The 17,133-nt window shown below is 41.2% G+C and overlaps 1 protein-coding gene across 11 annotated transcripts in view; it reads right to left on the bottom strand.

Moving 5' to 3' along the window:
• Positions 1-14,892, bottom strand: part of CDC42BPA (CDC42 binding protein kinase alpha) — a 203,235-nt gene extending 188,343 nt beyond the window's left edge. For 10 of the 11 annotated variants that reach the window (XM_080651309.1, XM_080651299.1, XM_080651303.1 and 7 more), the window contains exon 1: positions 13,524-14,892. In XM_080651309.1, the coding sequence (XP_080507435.1) occupies positions 13,524-13,701 (178 nt within the window). In that variant the 5' untranslated portion in view covers positions 13,702-14,892. The remainder of the gene's footprint in view (positions 1-13,523) is intronic. The other variant, XM_080651302.1, reaches the window with a different exon arrangement.
• Positions 14,893-17,133: the final 2,241 nt, after the last annotated feature.

The raw sequence follows: 17,133 nt of genomic DNA, 5'->3' as shown, positions 1-17,133 counted from the left end.
AATGTGGACATTAAGACTGGAGAAGGGATGTTCTGAGTGCTTCCTTTCCTTCCTCCTCTTAAGAGGGCTGTCGGAAGCCACTTCCTCTCCCCGACCTGGACAAAGAATCCTGCTCTTCCCATGCCATCCTATAACCTTGGGGGTAGGGGGGCGGGGGGGCGGGATGGTGTTAAGAAAAGCCTCGACTACAGCAGCAGTGAGACTGAAAGAATCTGGATGTTTGACAACACTGTTGAGCCATCAAACCTATGAGTTTACCCTTCCTTTGCTCTTATAGGTTAGCTAGTAAAACTCTCATTATTTAAACCACTTTGCATTAGATTTTCAATGAGAGCCAAAAGTCTGCTATCAACCCTCCATTTTTATTATTAATCAACAACCTTTTCTTATTACCCACTATCATGTAAATTGTTTCTTTTTCCCCAACCATTGAAGTCAGAACTTATACCATCAGAAATTTGACCTGTTTCTGCCACAGAATCATAAATTCAAGAAATAAAATGCAAATGTTCACAAAATTCCTTTCAAGTTCATTTTAAAGAAAAGCTCAGTTAAAACTTAACAAAAAGGCCTGAGGTCTTAACAGACCTATTATAATAACTTTTAAAGTATCATTATTGAAAAGAAGAAATATAAAGTCTAAGATAATCTTTTACATTTCAGATAAAAACTGCATTTCACTAAATTCAGCGTGGGGCAAAAGTTGGTTTAAAGTTGTTCATATGGAAAATAATACAATAAGTAACAAGAATAAACTCTGTTCCATGTACTCACAACTGAAAACTTACTTTTACCCTACCCTGTATATATCTAAAGACACAAGCGTTTCCATACTTTTATCCTGAGAGATAACAGATGTCATAATTATTATGAAAAAGATCCTGTTCTAATTATTTCCAGAGAGAATGGAAATAAAACAAGTATTTTTGAAAATATTTTTATTAATAAACGTCATCAATAAAGTTCTTCGAATTAAAATCCTCTTTCTCACCCTGACCAGTTTGGCTCAGTGGATAGAGCGTCGGCCTGCGGACTGAAGGGTCCCGGGTTCGATTCCAGTCAAGGGCATGCACCTGGGTTGCGGGCACATCCCCAGTAGGAGGTGTGCTGGAGGCAGCTGATTGATGTTTCTCTCTTGTCGATGTTTCTAACTTTCTATCCCACTCCCTTCCTCTCTGTAAAAAATCAATAAAATATGTTTTTTTTAATCCTCTTTCTCTATTACTTAGAAGTAATACTAAAATTCAATAGGTTAATGTAAGATAATTTGGCCAGAATCTTATTACTTCCCACTGAATTCTAAAATCAAAACTCTGACTTTTTAAAAACTTCATTTGGGCCCAGCTGGTGTGGTTCAGTGGTTGAGCATCACACTTGAACCAGGAGGTCACCATTCAATTCCTGGTCAGGGCATATGCCCGGGTTTCAGGCTCGATCCCCAGTAAGGGTCATGCATGAGGCATTGATGTTTCTGTCTCTCTCTCCCTCTCCCTTCCTCTCTCTGAAATCAATAAAAACATATTTTTTTTAAAAAAAATTATTTGGGCCCCGACTGGCATAGCTCAGTGGTTGAACATTGAGCTATAAACCTGGAGATCACGGTTCAATTCCCAGTCAGGGTACATGGCCGGGTTGCTGGCTCCATACCCAGTGTGGGGAGTACAGGAGGCAGCCGATCAATGATTCTCATCACTGATGTCTGTCTCTCTCTCTCTCTCTCCCCCCCGCCCATCTCCAAAATCAATAAAAATATATTTTTAAAAGAAATATATAGAGAAAATATATATAGTATATGTGGAAATAAATATCTGTGTGTATGAGTTTAAGTGGGCAGATAGCTAGATAGGATAGGTGGTTCAATCCACTAATGGAGTTAGAAAAACAGCAGCACCAAACAGCAAGGAGTCCACAAAGAGCCTGGATCCTGGCTTCTCCATCATCCTCCCCTGAAAGGAACCAGGACGCCTTAGAGCAGCCGTGGGCAAACTACCGGCTATTCTATCCGGTTCTCTTGCTCTCCCCTCCACTCCTTTACTTTGAATTTATATTAGTTCACACAAACACTCCATCCATGCTTTTGTTCCGGCCCTCCGGTCCAGTTTAAGAACCCATTGTGGCCCTCGAGTCAAAAAGTTTGCCCACCCCTGCCTTAGAGAAATGGCCGATTCCAGGGCTGGAGAAGGGAAACGACAAGATAAGCTTAAACCATCGTCTTGTGCCAGAAAGCAAGGAGCCATGTCAAACCCAGAAGCCAACTTGAAAGGGCTCCTACTAGCCACATCTGGGTCAATTTGAGCCTCAAAATAAACAATGGCAGTAAAGGATTATACTCTATGAATAAACTAAGCAATCATGAACTCAAACTGATATATGAGTTTAATGAGAAACGGATATGTAAATAACTTCAAAGTTCTTCCTCACAAAATACTTATTAATTACCAAGGAGAAAAAAGTAACTTTACAGTAGAGAGGCCTGGCAGAGACCACCCGAATAAAATAAATAAAATGAACACTGGTATTTGCCAATTATACCTCAATGAGACTAGGGGGGAGTGAATAAGATGAATACTGATAGCATTTGGAGCAATATAAAATCATGCATTTGCTCAGGCCAGTGTGGCTCAGTTGGTTGAGCATCGTCCCATGCATCCGGGTATTGTTGCTTCAATTCCTGGTCAGGGCACATGACTAGTTTGGGGCTCAATCCCCAACTGGGGGCATGCAGGAGGCAGCCAATCAATGTTACCCTCTCACACAGATTCCTCACTCTCCCTCTCTCTCTCTCTCTCTCTCTCTGTCACCCCCTCTTCTCCCTTCCTCTCTCTCTAAAATCAATAATAAAAACGTCTTTTTAAAAAATCATGCAGCACTTGATAGGATGCAATGAGTGGAACACAGCATCACTTCTAGGAGATTCTTGCCAAAGATGTATTATCAGAAGGAAACAAGCCCTAAATGAGGGTTACTACAAATGCTGCAGAATAACTAGCTGCAATCTTCCAAAGTGTCAGCGTCATGCCCTGGGAGGTGTGGCTCAGTTGGTCGGAGCATCGTCCTGAACACCAAAAGGTGGTGGGTTCGATCCCCGGTAGGGGATCATGTTTCTCACATCAATATCGATGTCTCTCTCTCCCTAAAGTCAATAATAAAATCAATCAATAAATAAAAAGGTGTCAAAGTCATGAAAGTTGAGAAAAATCTGAACACCTAGTCCAGAATGATTGACACTATAAGGCATGCCATCCAAATGCAACATGTGACTCTGAAATGAATCCTTCTGAATCCTTTTGCTATAAAGATATTATCAGGACAACTGACAAACTTGAATGAGTTCTAAAGATTAGAAGATAGTAATACATCAGTATTAATTTCTTGATTTTAATAGTTGCATGTGGTTATCAAAAGAATGTAGGAAATACATTCAAACATATAGGGCATCAAGTTGGCACTTCACTGTTAAATGGTTCAGAGGGGAAAACATTGTACTGTACTTGCAATTTTTCTGTATGTTTTAGATTGTTTCAAAGCTTCTAAAAATTATTTCTTAAAAGTAAAGAAAAAGATTAGGGAAATAGATAAGGACCATATCATTAAAAATTCTGTATGCCATGCTATGGAGTTCAAATGTCATTCTGAAAGCTATCAGTAGTCGTCATAGGATATCAATCAGGACGCTGAAATAATCAAGGATCATGTTGTATGTTTTTGTTGTTGATCCTCACCGGAGGACTGCTTCCCCCCAATGATTTTTAGAGAGTAGAAGCGAGGGGGGTGGGAGAGAGAGAGAAATTGAAACATTGATGAGAAACATCATTCAGCTGCCACTGGGGACTGAGCCAGAAACCCAGGCATGTGCCCTGACCGGGAATCGAACCGTGACCTCTTGATGCATGGGTCAACACTCAACCACTGAGCCACACCAGCTCAGGTTGTATTTTTTAAAAGCCCTTCTCCTAAACAAAGTCCTGGATGTGTAGGATTCACAATATTTTCAGTTGAGGGGCACATGTAATAATGAGGCTGCAGATTACTTAGCACTGAGGGGGGAAGCATGATTAATAAGATCAGGAATGTAATCCATTTAGAAACATTTAATACAGACAAATCAATTGAGCCAGATGCACCAAGAGGTTGAATAAAAGCAGGATTGCCCAAGAGCTGCTGTACTTAATTGGGATTACCACAGGAGGACAAGCAAAAAAGCAAATATGATCACTTAATCACAACCTCAAGCAACGTAACACAGCAATGGACTCCGGAAAGAACAGGCAGCTTAGCATGCATCAGTCCGACGTGGGATGGCGCATTCCAAAGGTATGCAGCTAAAAGGCAGAAACAGAAATCACACTTCACCTGCAAATATTACTGTATGTTTAACCATAAAGGTGAGCAAAGTATTTGTAAGTATGGAACAGGGAAGAGCTTTATGATAACCATATCTATAGTTTAGCTTTATCACATACCTGAGCTTTTAGTCTCACTTAAAATGTTTCTTATTTATGATTTTTGGCCATAGTTGGCAATACAATCTCAAAATGGGACTTCAGCCATTGTGGGCTTTTCTTAATCTCTTTTCAAGCAAGTATTTTTTAAACCTTAGGACAGGAATCTAAGTAAATGCTTGATGGCTTTTAATAATATCTGAGTCGCCGAAACCGGTTTGGCTCAGTGGATAGAGCGTCGGCCTGCGGACTGAAGGGTCCCGGGTTCGATTCCGGTCAGGGGCATGTACCTTGGTTGCGGGCACATCCCCAGTGGGGGGTGTGCAGGAGGCAGCTGATCGATGTTTCTCTCTCATCGATGTTTCTAGCTCTCTATCCCTCTCCTTTCCTCTCTGTAAAATACCAATAAAATATATTTTAAAAAAATAATAATAATAATATCTGAGTCAAGTTGGGGCGCTGCACGCCCAGTAAATCAGATACTTAAGGATGGGATTCCTGTTGCAGCAGGACAACTACGCTGCTTTCACAAAGCCCTCATAAAATCTAATTAGCTGTGTTCCATCCACAGCCATGGCAGTCTCTCTCTCAAATTCTGTGCGAATTCTGTAGGAGAGGTAACTGCGTTAAAACGATCAAGCCCTCCCAAAGGGGGGGGGGGGGGGGGAATCACTAGGTGAGCAGGAGCATCTTTGCAAACCAGCTGTTCCTCTTTAAAAGGGTTCCAAAGTCAAATGACTTAGGCAAATTATAGGTAAAACAAAGTTAAAGAGCTTCTCTACTGCAGAACTTCAAAAACTTTTACCATGGTAACGTGCTTTGTAATATCCAGAGGGATGTGCAATGAACCCTATTTCCCGATCTTACTTATCCAGTGAACTCTTAATTTTCACAATATTCACTTTTATCTCTTGAAATATAGTTTAGGAAACACCAGTATACAATAATTATTTTCTTCATACTTACTGTCAAACCACACAACATGCATTTACGGATGCTGTATAATCTTTAGTCCATAAAGTCCAAAGTTACACACATCACTAAGTTTTCATTATTAATTTAAGTTTATCCTGAGTTGAGGTCCAGAAGGCTACCACTGAGTTGCATATTGGACTTACTTAAATCTAAAAATAAAACACAACTAGCCACTTCATAATATTTGCTGTTGGTGATAGAAAGAATGGGCATTGGCTTAATATTTACTGAAAAATAGTTCAGCTAAGAACAACAAAATGTTCCAATGCAAATATCTTATCCTAGAAGAAGGAATGAGACACTGTTTGCACAGTCACACAGGGAAAGCCATCGCCAATGCCAATAAAATATTATCAGAAAGATGTGAATATGTTTAATGCTAAAATGCAGTTCTTTATATCTTTGAATTAGTACATTTCAATTAAACTTTACCAAAAAAAAAATAGCATTTTAGTTCTTACTTTATCAAAGACTAGACAGAAACTTAAAAACCAGAATGGGCCGAAACCGGTTTGGCTCAGTGCATAGAGCGTCGGCCTGCGGACTCAAGGGTCCCGGGTTCGATTCCGGTCAAGGGCATGTACCTTGGTTGCGGGCACATCCCCAGTGGGAGGTGTGCAGGAGGCAGCTTATCGATGTTTCTCTCTCATCGATGTTTCTAGCTCTCTATCCCTCTCCCTTCCTCTCTGTAACAAATCAATAAAATATATTTAAAAAAAAAAAAAACAAAAAAAAAAAAACAAACCAGAATGGGAGGGAGAGGCTGACAAAATACAAGAATAAATCACCAGGAAAGAAAAAATACTAAACCAACTTTCAACCTTTTGGCAAAATAAGCTACTACTATTATGCCCATTTTTTACAAATGATAAGAGAGAGGTTAAATAACTTGCTTAAGCCGAAACCGGTTTGGTCGAGCCCACAACCCAGGCATGTGCCCATGACTGGGGGTCGAGCCCACAACCCAGGCATGTGCCCATGACTGGGATCGACCTGGGACCCTTCAGTCCTCAGGCTGACGCTCTATCCACTGAGCCAAACCAGCTAGGGCGGCCACATACATTTTTAAAAGATTGCTTTCATCACATAAGCAGCAGTACTTTTAGTGCAGTTAGACTGGGGTAAGAGAAATGGTGGTAATGGGGAAGAATTAATGAGAAAAATAAATGTGTATCAGAAGAGAGAAAAAAAGACTAACTTATCCCGCTATAAGGTATTTGTCTTTAAACAATCAAGCTGAATTACCTCTATTATTATTATCTGCCACCCTAATACCCAGAAGTTTATAGTGTCACAGAGTCCTACCTGTTCACATAGTGCTGAAGTAGCACCAATTATATATGGTTTTTCTCTTTAATAAAAGGATTGGATCTTCTGGTTCCTGTATACAACAAATAATAACTGCTGGCACTTAAAACCCATAGCTTCACAGATACAATGTTACAATAATAGCAAAGTTCCACATTAGTCCAAACGTCTGAAAATAACAGATTAGCTAAAAGTTGTAATCTCTTAGACCCGTGGTCGGCAAACAGCGGCTCGCGAGCCACATGCGGCTCTTTGGCCCCTTGAGTGTGGCTCTTCCACAAAATACCACGGCCTGGGCGAGTCTATTTTGAAGAAGTGGTGTTAGAAGAAGTTTTAAAAATTTGGCTCTCAAAAGAAATTTCAATTGTTGTACTGTTGATATTTGGCTCTGTTGACTAATGAGTTTGCTGACCACTGTCTTAGACAAAATAATACTGAACACTATAATGAATTCTAAAGTTGCATAAGTCCATGATCTCTTCTCCCAAATATCACAAAGTAATGAATAAAATTGTTTCAGATAAATAATAGTTTTGCAACATGTTACAATTATAGTAACTAAAGCTATAAAGTGAGAATTTCTGTACTTATTGTGAATGCCTATACTTGAAAAACAAGTTTAATTAGAGCAAGAGGAGGTCATAAACAGAAACTTCTCAGTAATTTCAAGGATTTCATAGGTTAACAGCACTGGTTCATTATTATATCTAATTTCACTCTACTATACGGGATGCTTTTCCTAAATGTAATTTTCACCAGCATCACTCTTGTGCTACCATGATGGTTTCTTTTTCAATTCACATGACTATCACACAGAAGACAATTAAAAGTCTACAACTGCCCATCCAGTGTAGCTCAGTGGTTGAGCACTGACCTATGAAGCAGGAGGTCACAGTTCGATTCTGGTCAGGCACATGCCTAGGCTGCAGGCTTGGTCCCTGGGAGGGGACGTGCAGGAGGCAGCTGATCAATGATTCTCTCTCATGGATGTTTCTATCTCTCTCCCCTCTCCCTTCCTCTCTGAAATCAATAAAAATATATTTTTAAAAAATAAAAGTAAAAGTCTACAACCACTAAGTAAAATATAACTTACTGAGATTTGGATTCTCTCTACAAACCACGCAGTATCCCAGTTGCCCTCAAGATTTTCTCTTAGAACCCTGATACAAAGAACAGCATGACCTCATACCGAAAGAACATTTCTCAAAGGGTGTTCCATGGAACACTTGCCATCTACCTTCCAGATACTCTGCAAAAAAAATGATTCCATAATCATATGAAATTATAATTCTAGGATAACCTGCAGTATTTTTAATGTTTACTTTTGTTTAAAACAGTTTTCCAAATTTATCTATGTAAACCTTTTCCTCCCCAACCACCTCCCTAAAGCACTTAATACCTCATGGACTTCCAGAACACATTTTGAAACTAAGGAGGGGTCTAGAGCAGCCGTGGGCAAACGACGGCCCGCGGGCCGGATCCGGCTGTTCTATCCGGTTCTCTTGCTCTCCCCTCCGCTCCTTTACTTTGAATTTATATTAGTTCACACAAACACTCCATCCATGCTTTTGTTCCGGCCCTCCGGTCCAGTTTAAGAACCCATTGTGGCCCTCGAGTCAAAAAGTTTGCCCACCCCTGGAGTGAAGAAGACTCGATTCCAAAATAGAAGCAAACAGTTCATAGGAGGAAGGATTAAGGGGTACATATTGAGACTGGGAAGTGGGGGAGCCAGGTCTTTCTGCCTCCTGTTACCATGAAAGCCCAAGAGGGGCTCCTTTATAGCAGCAGAGAAAGCAGCAGCAGAATGGGGCAGGGGCGTCAGACAACAGAGGGCCGTTAAGTGGGAAAAGAAGTGGACACAGCAGAGAAGAGTGTGGAGCACCGAGCTGGGAAGAGCAATCCTGAGCTCAAATCAGCATCGGAGGGAAGAAAAGGAAATCCCCCAGATCTGGAAAACAGTGACAACAAAAGACATAGAATTACCAAGTAGTTCCCACCTATTATCTACTCTAGCGTTCCGTGCAGTAACTAGAAGATAGAACCAAAAAATGGGCAACTTGTATAGACCTATAGAGACCTATGGTTATTCCTCACGGTCAAGCTTACAAAACTCTGACAATCAATGGAAGTCAACATGGAGAGCCCAAAGGCAGAAAAGGGAAATGACAAAGGAATAGGAAATGAACCATCAAATACAAAGGAGTGAAGTTAATTTCTCTCTCCATTCAGTTCTTCTAAATTAAAAATACCCAACCATTCCCAGGCAGACCAAAGTAGCAAGCCAAGAAACCAGCATATTCATGCTCATGTTCCTGTTCTCCCTCTCTTCCGCACTCCCTCTCTCTCTCCAGGTATCTTGTCCCTCCCTAACCTTCTTCTCTTCATTAATTCATCAGACTGTGCTTTTTAAAAAAAGGACCTATGTCTATCATCTCTTCGCTGTTAAACAATCAACATATTTTAGCTTCATCTACACTAACGAGTTTCAAACTCTTTGTATCCCAATCTACAGCAAGAAATACAAGAAAACACAAGAGTTTGTGCACAGCAATACTTATTCTTTCTACACGTGATATACTGGGTATTTTCTATTCTGGTCTATTTAATGTCTTAAATGTTGGTTGGACTTTCAAACGAATCAAAACCAAGAGGATGAAAAACAATGAGCTACATAGTCAATGTACTGTCAGTAAGTGTACCAACAGAGAAAATGTTTTGGAAGAAATTTTTTGACTGCCATAGGATAGTACAATAAAATATTAATTTGTACCAAGTTCAATTATTTTACCATAAAATAACTGGGGCTTACAATGTAATATTAATCAAGTCCTAGGAATTATGGGAAATTTCATAAAATTTACAACACATTATGCTATTTGTTTTTTGTTTTTACACTGCTATGCTAATGTATGCCTTGTAATTCCACATGAAATTCCTAAAATTCTCGAAGTGCTAATCGTGGCATCCCTGTTCTCACTCATAAAGCAATAGATCCTTAAAAACAGAAAAGAAATGGAAAAATAATAGCCACCACTTAAAGAACATGCTTCTACCATGTGCCAGCATTGTGTTAAATCAAATCACTGTACTTATTCACTATTCTTCTTAGACTAGACTATTAGGTGGCTAGTATAAAGGAAATAAATGCCCAACCTATATTTCTGAGACACTTATAAAGATCCTAATTGAGAATTTAAATAAAAATAATTTTAATTCTCTGTATTAAATGAACATGTTGACAATTTGTTATTATTAATAAACTCTACTCAGGAAAAGCTAATGATGAGTAACAGCTGAAGTGAAGGACAAAATACCCTCGAAAAGATTCAGATCCTTCTAATCAAGTCATCATCACCTCACTTAACTGACCCATGCATGAAAAAAATGTGAATAATCCTTAAGACTATGCTAGTGAAAGGAAAAGTTAAAACCACAGTACCTGCTGATGTACTCTAGTAACAAGTTTATCCATTGTTCAAATTAGTGTGTGTTTGTGTATCGCTGAACAAGCCGTAAAATTACTGTTATTTAAAGTTAATTTAAATGAAATGTTACCAAGTCCAAGATTCGGGAAGTATCAAAAACCAGTTATCCACATATAAATAGCTAGGATGTTTCTTTTGTACTGAGTAATACCATCTTACATCTATTTTTTAAGTAAATTAGTAAAGAATTACCTAAAACTCCAATTTCCCATTTCAAAGTAGAGGGTAGCCAATTCAATGAATAATAAATTTAGTTTTTACTAGGGAGTTATTTTTACTTCTACAACTCTACTGTAACTTATTCTAAAATTATACTACTGACATCAAAACTCTAATTTTATGAACATAGAAATCATAATTATTTCAACAACTTAAAAAACAAAGGAGACAAAACATAGTCTTTCAAGTCTTATTGGATATAAGTGGAAAATATATATTATTAGCTGGGAAAGTGACCTATGGCCTTACGGAAGTCTCATCCCCTTGCTCTATTGCTTATGGGCTTAATCCCCTCTTCCTCTCTGGAGCGCTACTTATTTTCTCCCTCCAGCCATCAGCACTCAGAGCAAGGAATGCTGCCAAGTATATACATATCTCACCCTGAATCGTCATTTTCTTATTGCCATGATACTGTGATGAACAAAACATTAACTGTACTAATATACATGTGAAATGGGCCATAATTAGAAATAAAGTGAAAATGATGGAAACAAAGCAAGGTGGAATCTTGGCTGACTCCTTTTTTAAAAGTAGCCTGTCATAAGCATAAAATAAGGAATATCTAGATGACACTTTGATTAATATAAATAGCCAAACAAAAATATACAGCATATATTACCAAGAATTTAACTATTACTGCTCTCCTGTTGCAAATATTAAATCTTTTAAAACTCAAACTAAAAACTGTATCACTTTAAGGCAAATCTAAATTGACAAATTTAACCCCAACAAATATTCTCTGTAAATTTCCATTATAGACCCCAAAAAAAGTTTAAAAAATTGAATTGAGGTCCAGTCACTAGCTAGAAACTTTCTTAATCTAATTGTTTTTATATAATGTTAGGCAATGAGAAAAAAAAATAGGACATTTCCCCAAAATGTAGTAATCAATTCATACATGGAGAACCACTGACCTATTTCAATACTTAAATTAATTGAAGGGACTGGCATTCTTAAATAACCTAAATTCTCAAATAACTTAAAGATAGTAAGTACTATACTTACGGCACATCTCAACAGCTTCTCCACTCTTACATTCTTTTTCTTACTCCTTCTCCTTCAAACTTCTGTGGTTGGTAATTCCCACTTTCAAGACCTCATACTCCCAACTTAAAAATGACTGAGACTTAACAGACACTACCTGACCCAAAGGTGCAAAAAGTCAGTCCTTAAAAATTCCAGTCTCTGGTTCTCCATCCCTGATAAACACAACAGACGTTTACCTAAAGACTGTACATTTTTGTTATGTCATATCAGATTTCCACAAAACATGAAGCATATTACTAAAACTGAATTTGTTTTAAATTGTGAAAAGCCCCTGGTTTTATATACTTTTAAAATATATTCATAAAAATAGAGTGTATTTGGCCAAATACTTATTTGACTTTTGGCTTGTTTCACTTAAATATGTATAACGAGTTTTTAAAATATATATATAAGAAACAAAGCCCAAGGAAACATATTTAATGGAAAACATACATGAATTATCCTAATAATATTGTACAGCAAAATATCTCAGAACATGAAACTACTATGTAAACTCTCAATACAAAAGGCAACGGAACATACGGTTTTCTCTTCTTGTCATAATTTTAAAATTGTAATTACTACTGGGACATAAAAAGAGTTCTGCCACTATTCTGAAGATGAGAAAGGATAGATAATAGCAATCGTAATCAGACTAGGATGAGTTCTTGAACCAAAATTCAAGAACTGAAACTCTAAAAGTACCAAAAACTTTTCTTTAAATCTCAAATAAAAACACTTTAAAATAGTTCTAAAATTTATAAAACATGGGATGTAACACTACATGTAATTAAATATTTTACTCTGCACATAAAAAACCGATACCAGTACCAGTACATACAAAACCAGTACCAAAGTCAAAATTGTCTCACTCTTAACAGAGAAGTCACTTGAAAGACGGTTTAGAATTCTTCCATTCCCAGTGAAAGTCTGGTATTCTGTTTTAAAAAACCATCCTATTCACTTACCTGTAAGCAATCTCAAATGAGTGATTTACCTGACAAGCTAACTTTTAATAAATTTCAAATTAAAAGACAAAACAAAATAATCACTCATTGACTTTTACTCCAGGAAAATAAAGCTTGCTTGGGAACAAAGACATTCTAGTAGCAAACTTTCCAACAAACTAGAATTACTGGTGTTACACAGGTAACACGGTACTACTTTGGCTGAGCCTTCAAGAGCCAGCGCTCCAACACAGGTGTGGGCGATGAGAACAGCTGGACGTGTGAATGGACTTGTATGTGACACTGGATACAGCCTCAAGGTCACCTGGGAGCGTCTGCTCTCGTCACTGACCTTTTGCACACAGTGGGTCTCCTAAATCACATCTGTACTCAGGAGCATGAAGACAAAACACTAACCATTTCAGATATGGATTAAATGTAGAGTAAATCAAACTCCCAGGAGGGAGCTGCTCCCACATTCTCTCCCGACTACTCCCACAAATTTCTAAACCTGTCTGTCACTTTATCTTACAAACACGGCAATTTATGGAAAGTCCATGTTTAGTTGTTCCTTTGCTTGTACTAAACGGGGATGAAATAAAACCTACTGATAACCACCTTCAAGTTCCTGTTGACGTCAGCTATTTTAATATCTCCTCCCATTTTCCAGAGCCATTTCCAAAGACTGGGAAGGAATGTTTCCACTAATACATACCTTTGCATTGAATGTGCTACACCACCGGGAGTCATCCAGTTCTGCCATCACAGAATTACTCAAAAGCTCTTACTGCTGACCTCAAAACATAGGCTCTTTCTCGAAAATTCCACATTAATTCGTGGCAACAACTGAGCAGCCTGGTTATACTCCTGGGAGAATATTCACCAAAAACTAGAAAAACTTCTGGAATGATTGGTGTCTATTCTCTTCTTGTATATATATTTAAATATTATTTATATATTGCATATTATGCATTATGGTAATATATGTTGTATATACTATGTTACATAATTTATACCGTATATTACATGTATGTTTATATACTCAGAGTAACTATAACCATTAAATGATAACGACAAGCTAAAGAGTTGTGGTTTGTTGTTGTTTTTAAATACAAACTTACCCCATTCTAGGTATTCAAGAATGTTCTTCTCTCTTCTCAGCGGAGAATTATTGCATTCGTCGTAAAGGCAGATGAGTATATCCAGTAAGGTTTCCACGCTGAAGCACTGCCCATTGGTCTGAGCCGGCCCATCCAAAATAAACTGCTCCAACTGCCGCAAACGCACTTCTCCAGACATGTTGGCTTCGGTTTCTGCTGGTTTTCCTTCGAATTGTTAACTTCTACTATGATTCTTTGAACCTAAATTTTAAAAGGTGTGGTTTTAAAAACAAACCACTTGTTATTCAAACAACTGTCGTGCAGTGCCGGTGCTGAATTAAACATCCAACACGCCGGTACCCTCACTTGACTGAAGCGTCTTCAATCTCGCACATATACATATATTTTGAGGGATAGTTACCATAAAATATATATTTGATACATTTTTAAAGAATACAATTAAGTCGTATATTTAAATAAAATAATAATTAAAAGTACAACGAACCAAAGAGTCCACACTTCTTTAAGGGGGGAAAAATAAACAGCTCTTCTCCTTCATTCAAAATTCAACTCGTGCAACATAATCCTGAAACGAATCCCGTTGCATCATTAATTAAGTCCGATGTGCATCAGCAATTCACTTCCCAGGAAGAAGGAAAACAGAAAAGGGAGGAAAAGGCCAGGACGTATGTAAGGGGGAGGGAAAACCAAAAATTCGGCTGCAAATCCTCGCAACCACCGCTTGGACGGTGCATCCGCGGCGATCTCTCCGGCGGCGGGAGGAGGGGGCGACCTGCAGCCGCCGCGGCCGAGCACGCCAAGCCTTGCCCGGAGGAGGCTTCCTTCCCCCGCGCTCCAGCTGGCTTAAGGCTTTGCACTGAGTCCCCTTCCCAGCGGATTCGGAGGAAACTTCATTTTTCTCCCGGCTTCTCCCAGGGGCCTGGCGGGCGGCGCGGCCGGGGCTGCGAACGCGGGCTGCGGGCGGCACTGGGCGCCGGGCCGGAACGGCGGCTACTCGGCCGCCCGAGCCCGCTCCATGGCGGTGGTCGCCGCTCGGCCGCTGGGCCGCGCCGGGCAGGGCGCCGATCTCCCCACACCCGCACCCGGCCGCCGCCGAGGCTCCCGACGCCCTGGAGAGGGGGTGCTTTTCGGGATTCAAAGGGCACGGACGGCGGCTGCTGCGGCGGCGGTGCGGGCGGCTCCGGCAGCCCCTTCTCCCCCCGGCTCACACCCCCGGGTGAAGGGCATCTTTCCGCGGCGAGGAGGGAGCGGCCGAGGCGCCGGGGGAGGGACTGGTGCGGTGGCGAGGAGAGCGGAGGCTGCCGCAACCCGGCTCGCGGCCACTCCCTTCCTCTCCCGCCCCCGCCCCCGCCTTCCCGGCCTCGCGCCCGCGCCCTGGGCTCCGCGAGGCTCCCGTCCCCGTCCCGGCCGCGCGCAGGATCCAATATGGCGGCCGCGCCCCCCGCGCGCACGCGCCCCGCCCACTCCGCCCCGCACGCCCCGCCCCCGCCCCCGCCGAGCCTGCGGGCCGAGCCGCGTCCGTCTGCGGCCGCGCCGAGCGGAGCCTAGGCCCTGGCAGGGCGCGGGCGGCCGTGCCGCCCTGGAGGAGGGTGGGGACCGTCTCGGCACCGCGGAATGCAGGGATGCGGGAGGACCGGGCGGCGGGAGGACCGGGCGAGCGGCGGAGGACCGGCGCGGGCTGGGAGCTGCGCCGCCGCCTCGCGCTCTCCCCGTCCCCGAGCTTCTCGTGTGGGTCGCGAAGCGAGGCTTCCTCCCGGTCCTCGGAGACCCCACCTGCCCGGCACGTTTGCTAAGGGGGCCCCGCGGCCTTAGGGTCCCGACAGGTCTGTACAAGAGGGTGCCGCTCGCCGCCCCTCCCCTGTTCGTCCCCGGCCCCCCAAATTCAGTTCTCGGGGTCGCCGAGCAACCATTTCCTGGGTGTCTAATTACAGCATTTCTTGTGTCAATTCCCAGGGCAAATACAATGACAGGCTTGTGCGGCCATCCAAGTCGTGAGTGTGTGAGCGCAGAGGACAGAATTCCCCGTGTCGATTCCCAAAGTTCCCCTACGTGGAGCACAGTGTTCCCCCTCCGGAGCTATCCAGCTGCCGCCTGCTGGTTCCCAGCCAGGGTGCCGCCTGCAGGGGTCCCGCTGCGGGAGTCGGGCGGCTCACCTCCAGGAGCAAGCCCGCACCCCGTTTGCGCGCGCACACACGCACGCACACACACGGTAACCCAATGGCACTGCAGAAACGGCAGCAAAGGCAGGTCATGTGTAGCTGCCGCCCTAGGCAGCTGAGGCCTCCCAGGTGGTTCCAGGCTGGGTCTGAGGCGAACACTCAGTTCTCTGGAAGGCCCATACTTAAATATACTTCTAAATGGGGTCACTGCGTTTCTGTCTTTTACTCTCAAAATTGTCATCTCCTTTCAAACCTTTCTGCAAAATACAGGGTTGTGGGCACGATCCCCAATAGGGGCCGTGCAGGAGACAGCCAATCAATGATTCTTTCTCATCATTGATGTTTCTATCTCTCTCTCCCTCTCCCTTCCTCTCTGAAATCAATAAAAATATATTTTAATTTATCTGCAAAATACAATTATTTTCTAGTCCTTTCCAACACCCATTGGGCAGTTATGTTTTCTATGTTAATGTCCACAATTGCATCGTTTTACATCTGAATAATATGAAAGCTGAGGAAAAATGAGCAATGAAAGTCTAGAAAGGAAGTCTAAAAATGAAGGCTAACAAATTATTCAAATTGCTATGATTCACAGAATAGTGTGAATCTTTTGCGAACGTTGGACAGCACTATTTCCAAAGTGCTCCTGACACATGATTGATAGACAAAGGTTTCTAGCCATGACATCTTTATCTGTGGGCTAATTGGAAAAGCAAAAGGGGAAAAAACGCAAAAATCCTAACACAGATAATCATTAATATTTTGGTGTTCATTATTCATCTTTTTTTATGCATTTTAACAAAATGATACATAATAACAGTTTTATAGCCTCCTGTTTTCACTTAGCAATATATTGTAAACATCTTCTCAAGTCAACAAATATTCTTCAATAACATGGTTTCTATAGTGAAGCCAAGACATTTTAACTTTCATTTGACCATGAGTTAGGGTAGCAAAGAAAGAAGCAATTTCTTTTGCTTTTACACCACAGAACTGGCTGTACGCTACCTACGTATCTAACTTGCAAGTAACTTTAGAAAAGAATTTAAAAGAGAAAACCTAAAACATGTTAGGTCTCCATAAATGGAAGTACAGTATGAGCTAACAATATATTTCTTAATAAAAGAAGCTACCAGTCCTTTCTCTGCCTATTCTGTTAGCACTTGGGTACCACCCACAGGCCAGAGTATTTATATTTGCATAATAACCTTTACCACGTTGTTTAGCGAGTACAGGGGAGAACATATTTATATTTAAAAGACAAAACACACACACAAAGAGAAGGAATTAGGCTGAACCCAATCAATTTTGCTTGAATAATTCAAGCCCAGAGACTTAATAATTAACTAGACACTAAACACATTGTGCGGGTGTTATTTTAAATGTTCCGGTTGAAGTGTGAACACGCTTGTTAATGAAACTGGTATGAAGCCAAAGGAAGGCGCAGCCCG

The sequence above is a fragment of the Plecotus auritus genome (genome assembly GCF_963455305.1).
Source record: "Plecotus auritus genome assembly, chromosome: 14".
Taxonomy (NCBI): Eukaryota; Metazoa; Chordata; class Mammalia; order Chiroptera; family Vespertilionidae; genus Plecotus; species Plecotus auritus.
This window is presented reverse-complemented; position numbering and strand designations above follow the sequence as displayed.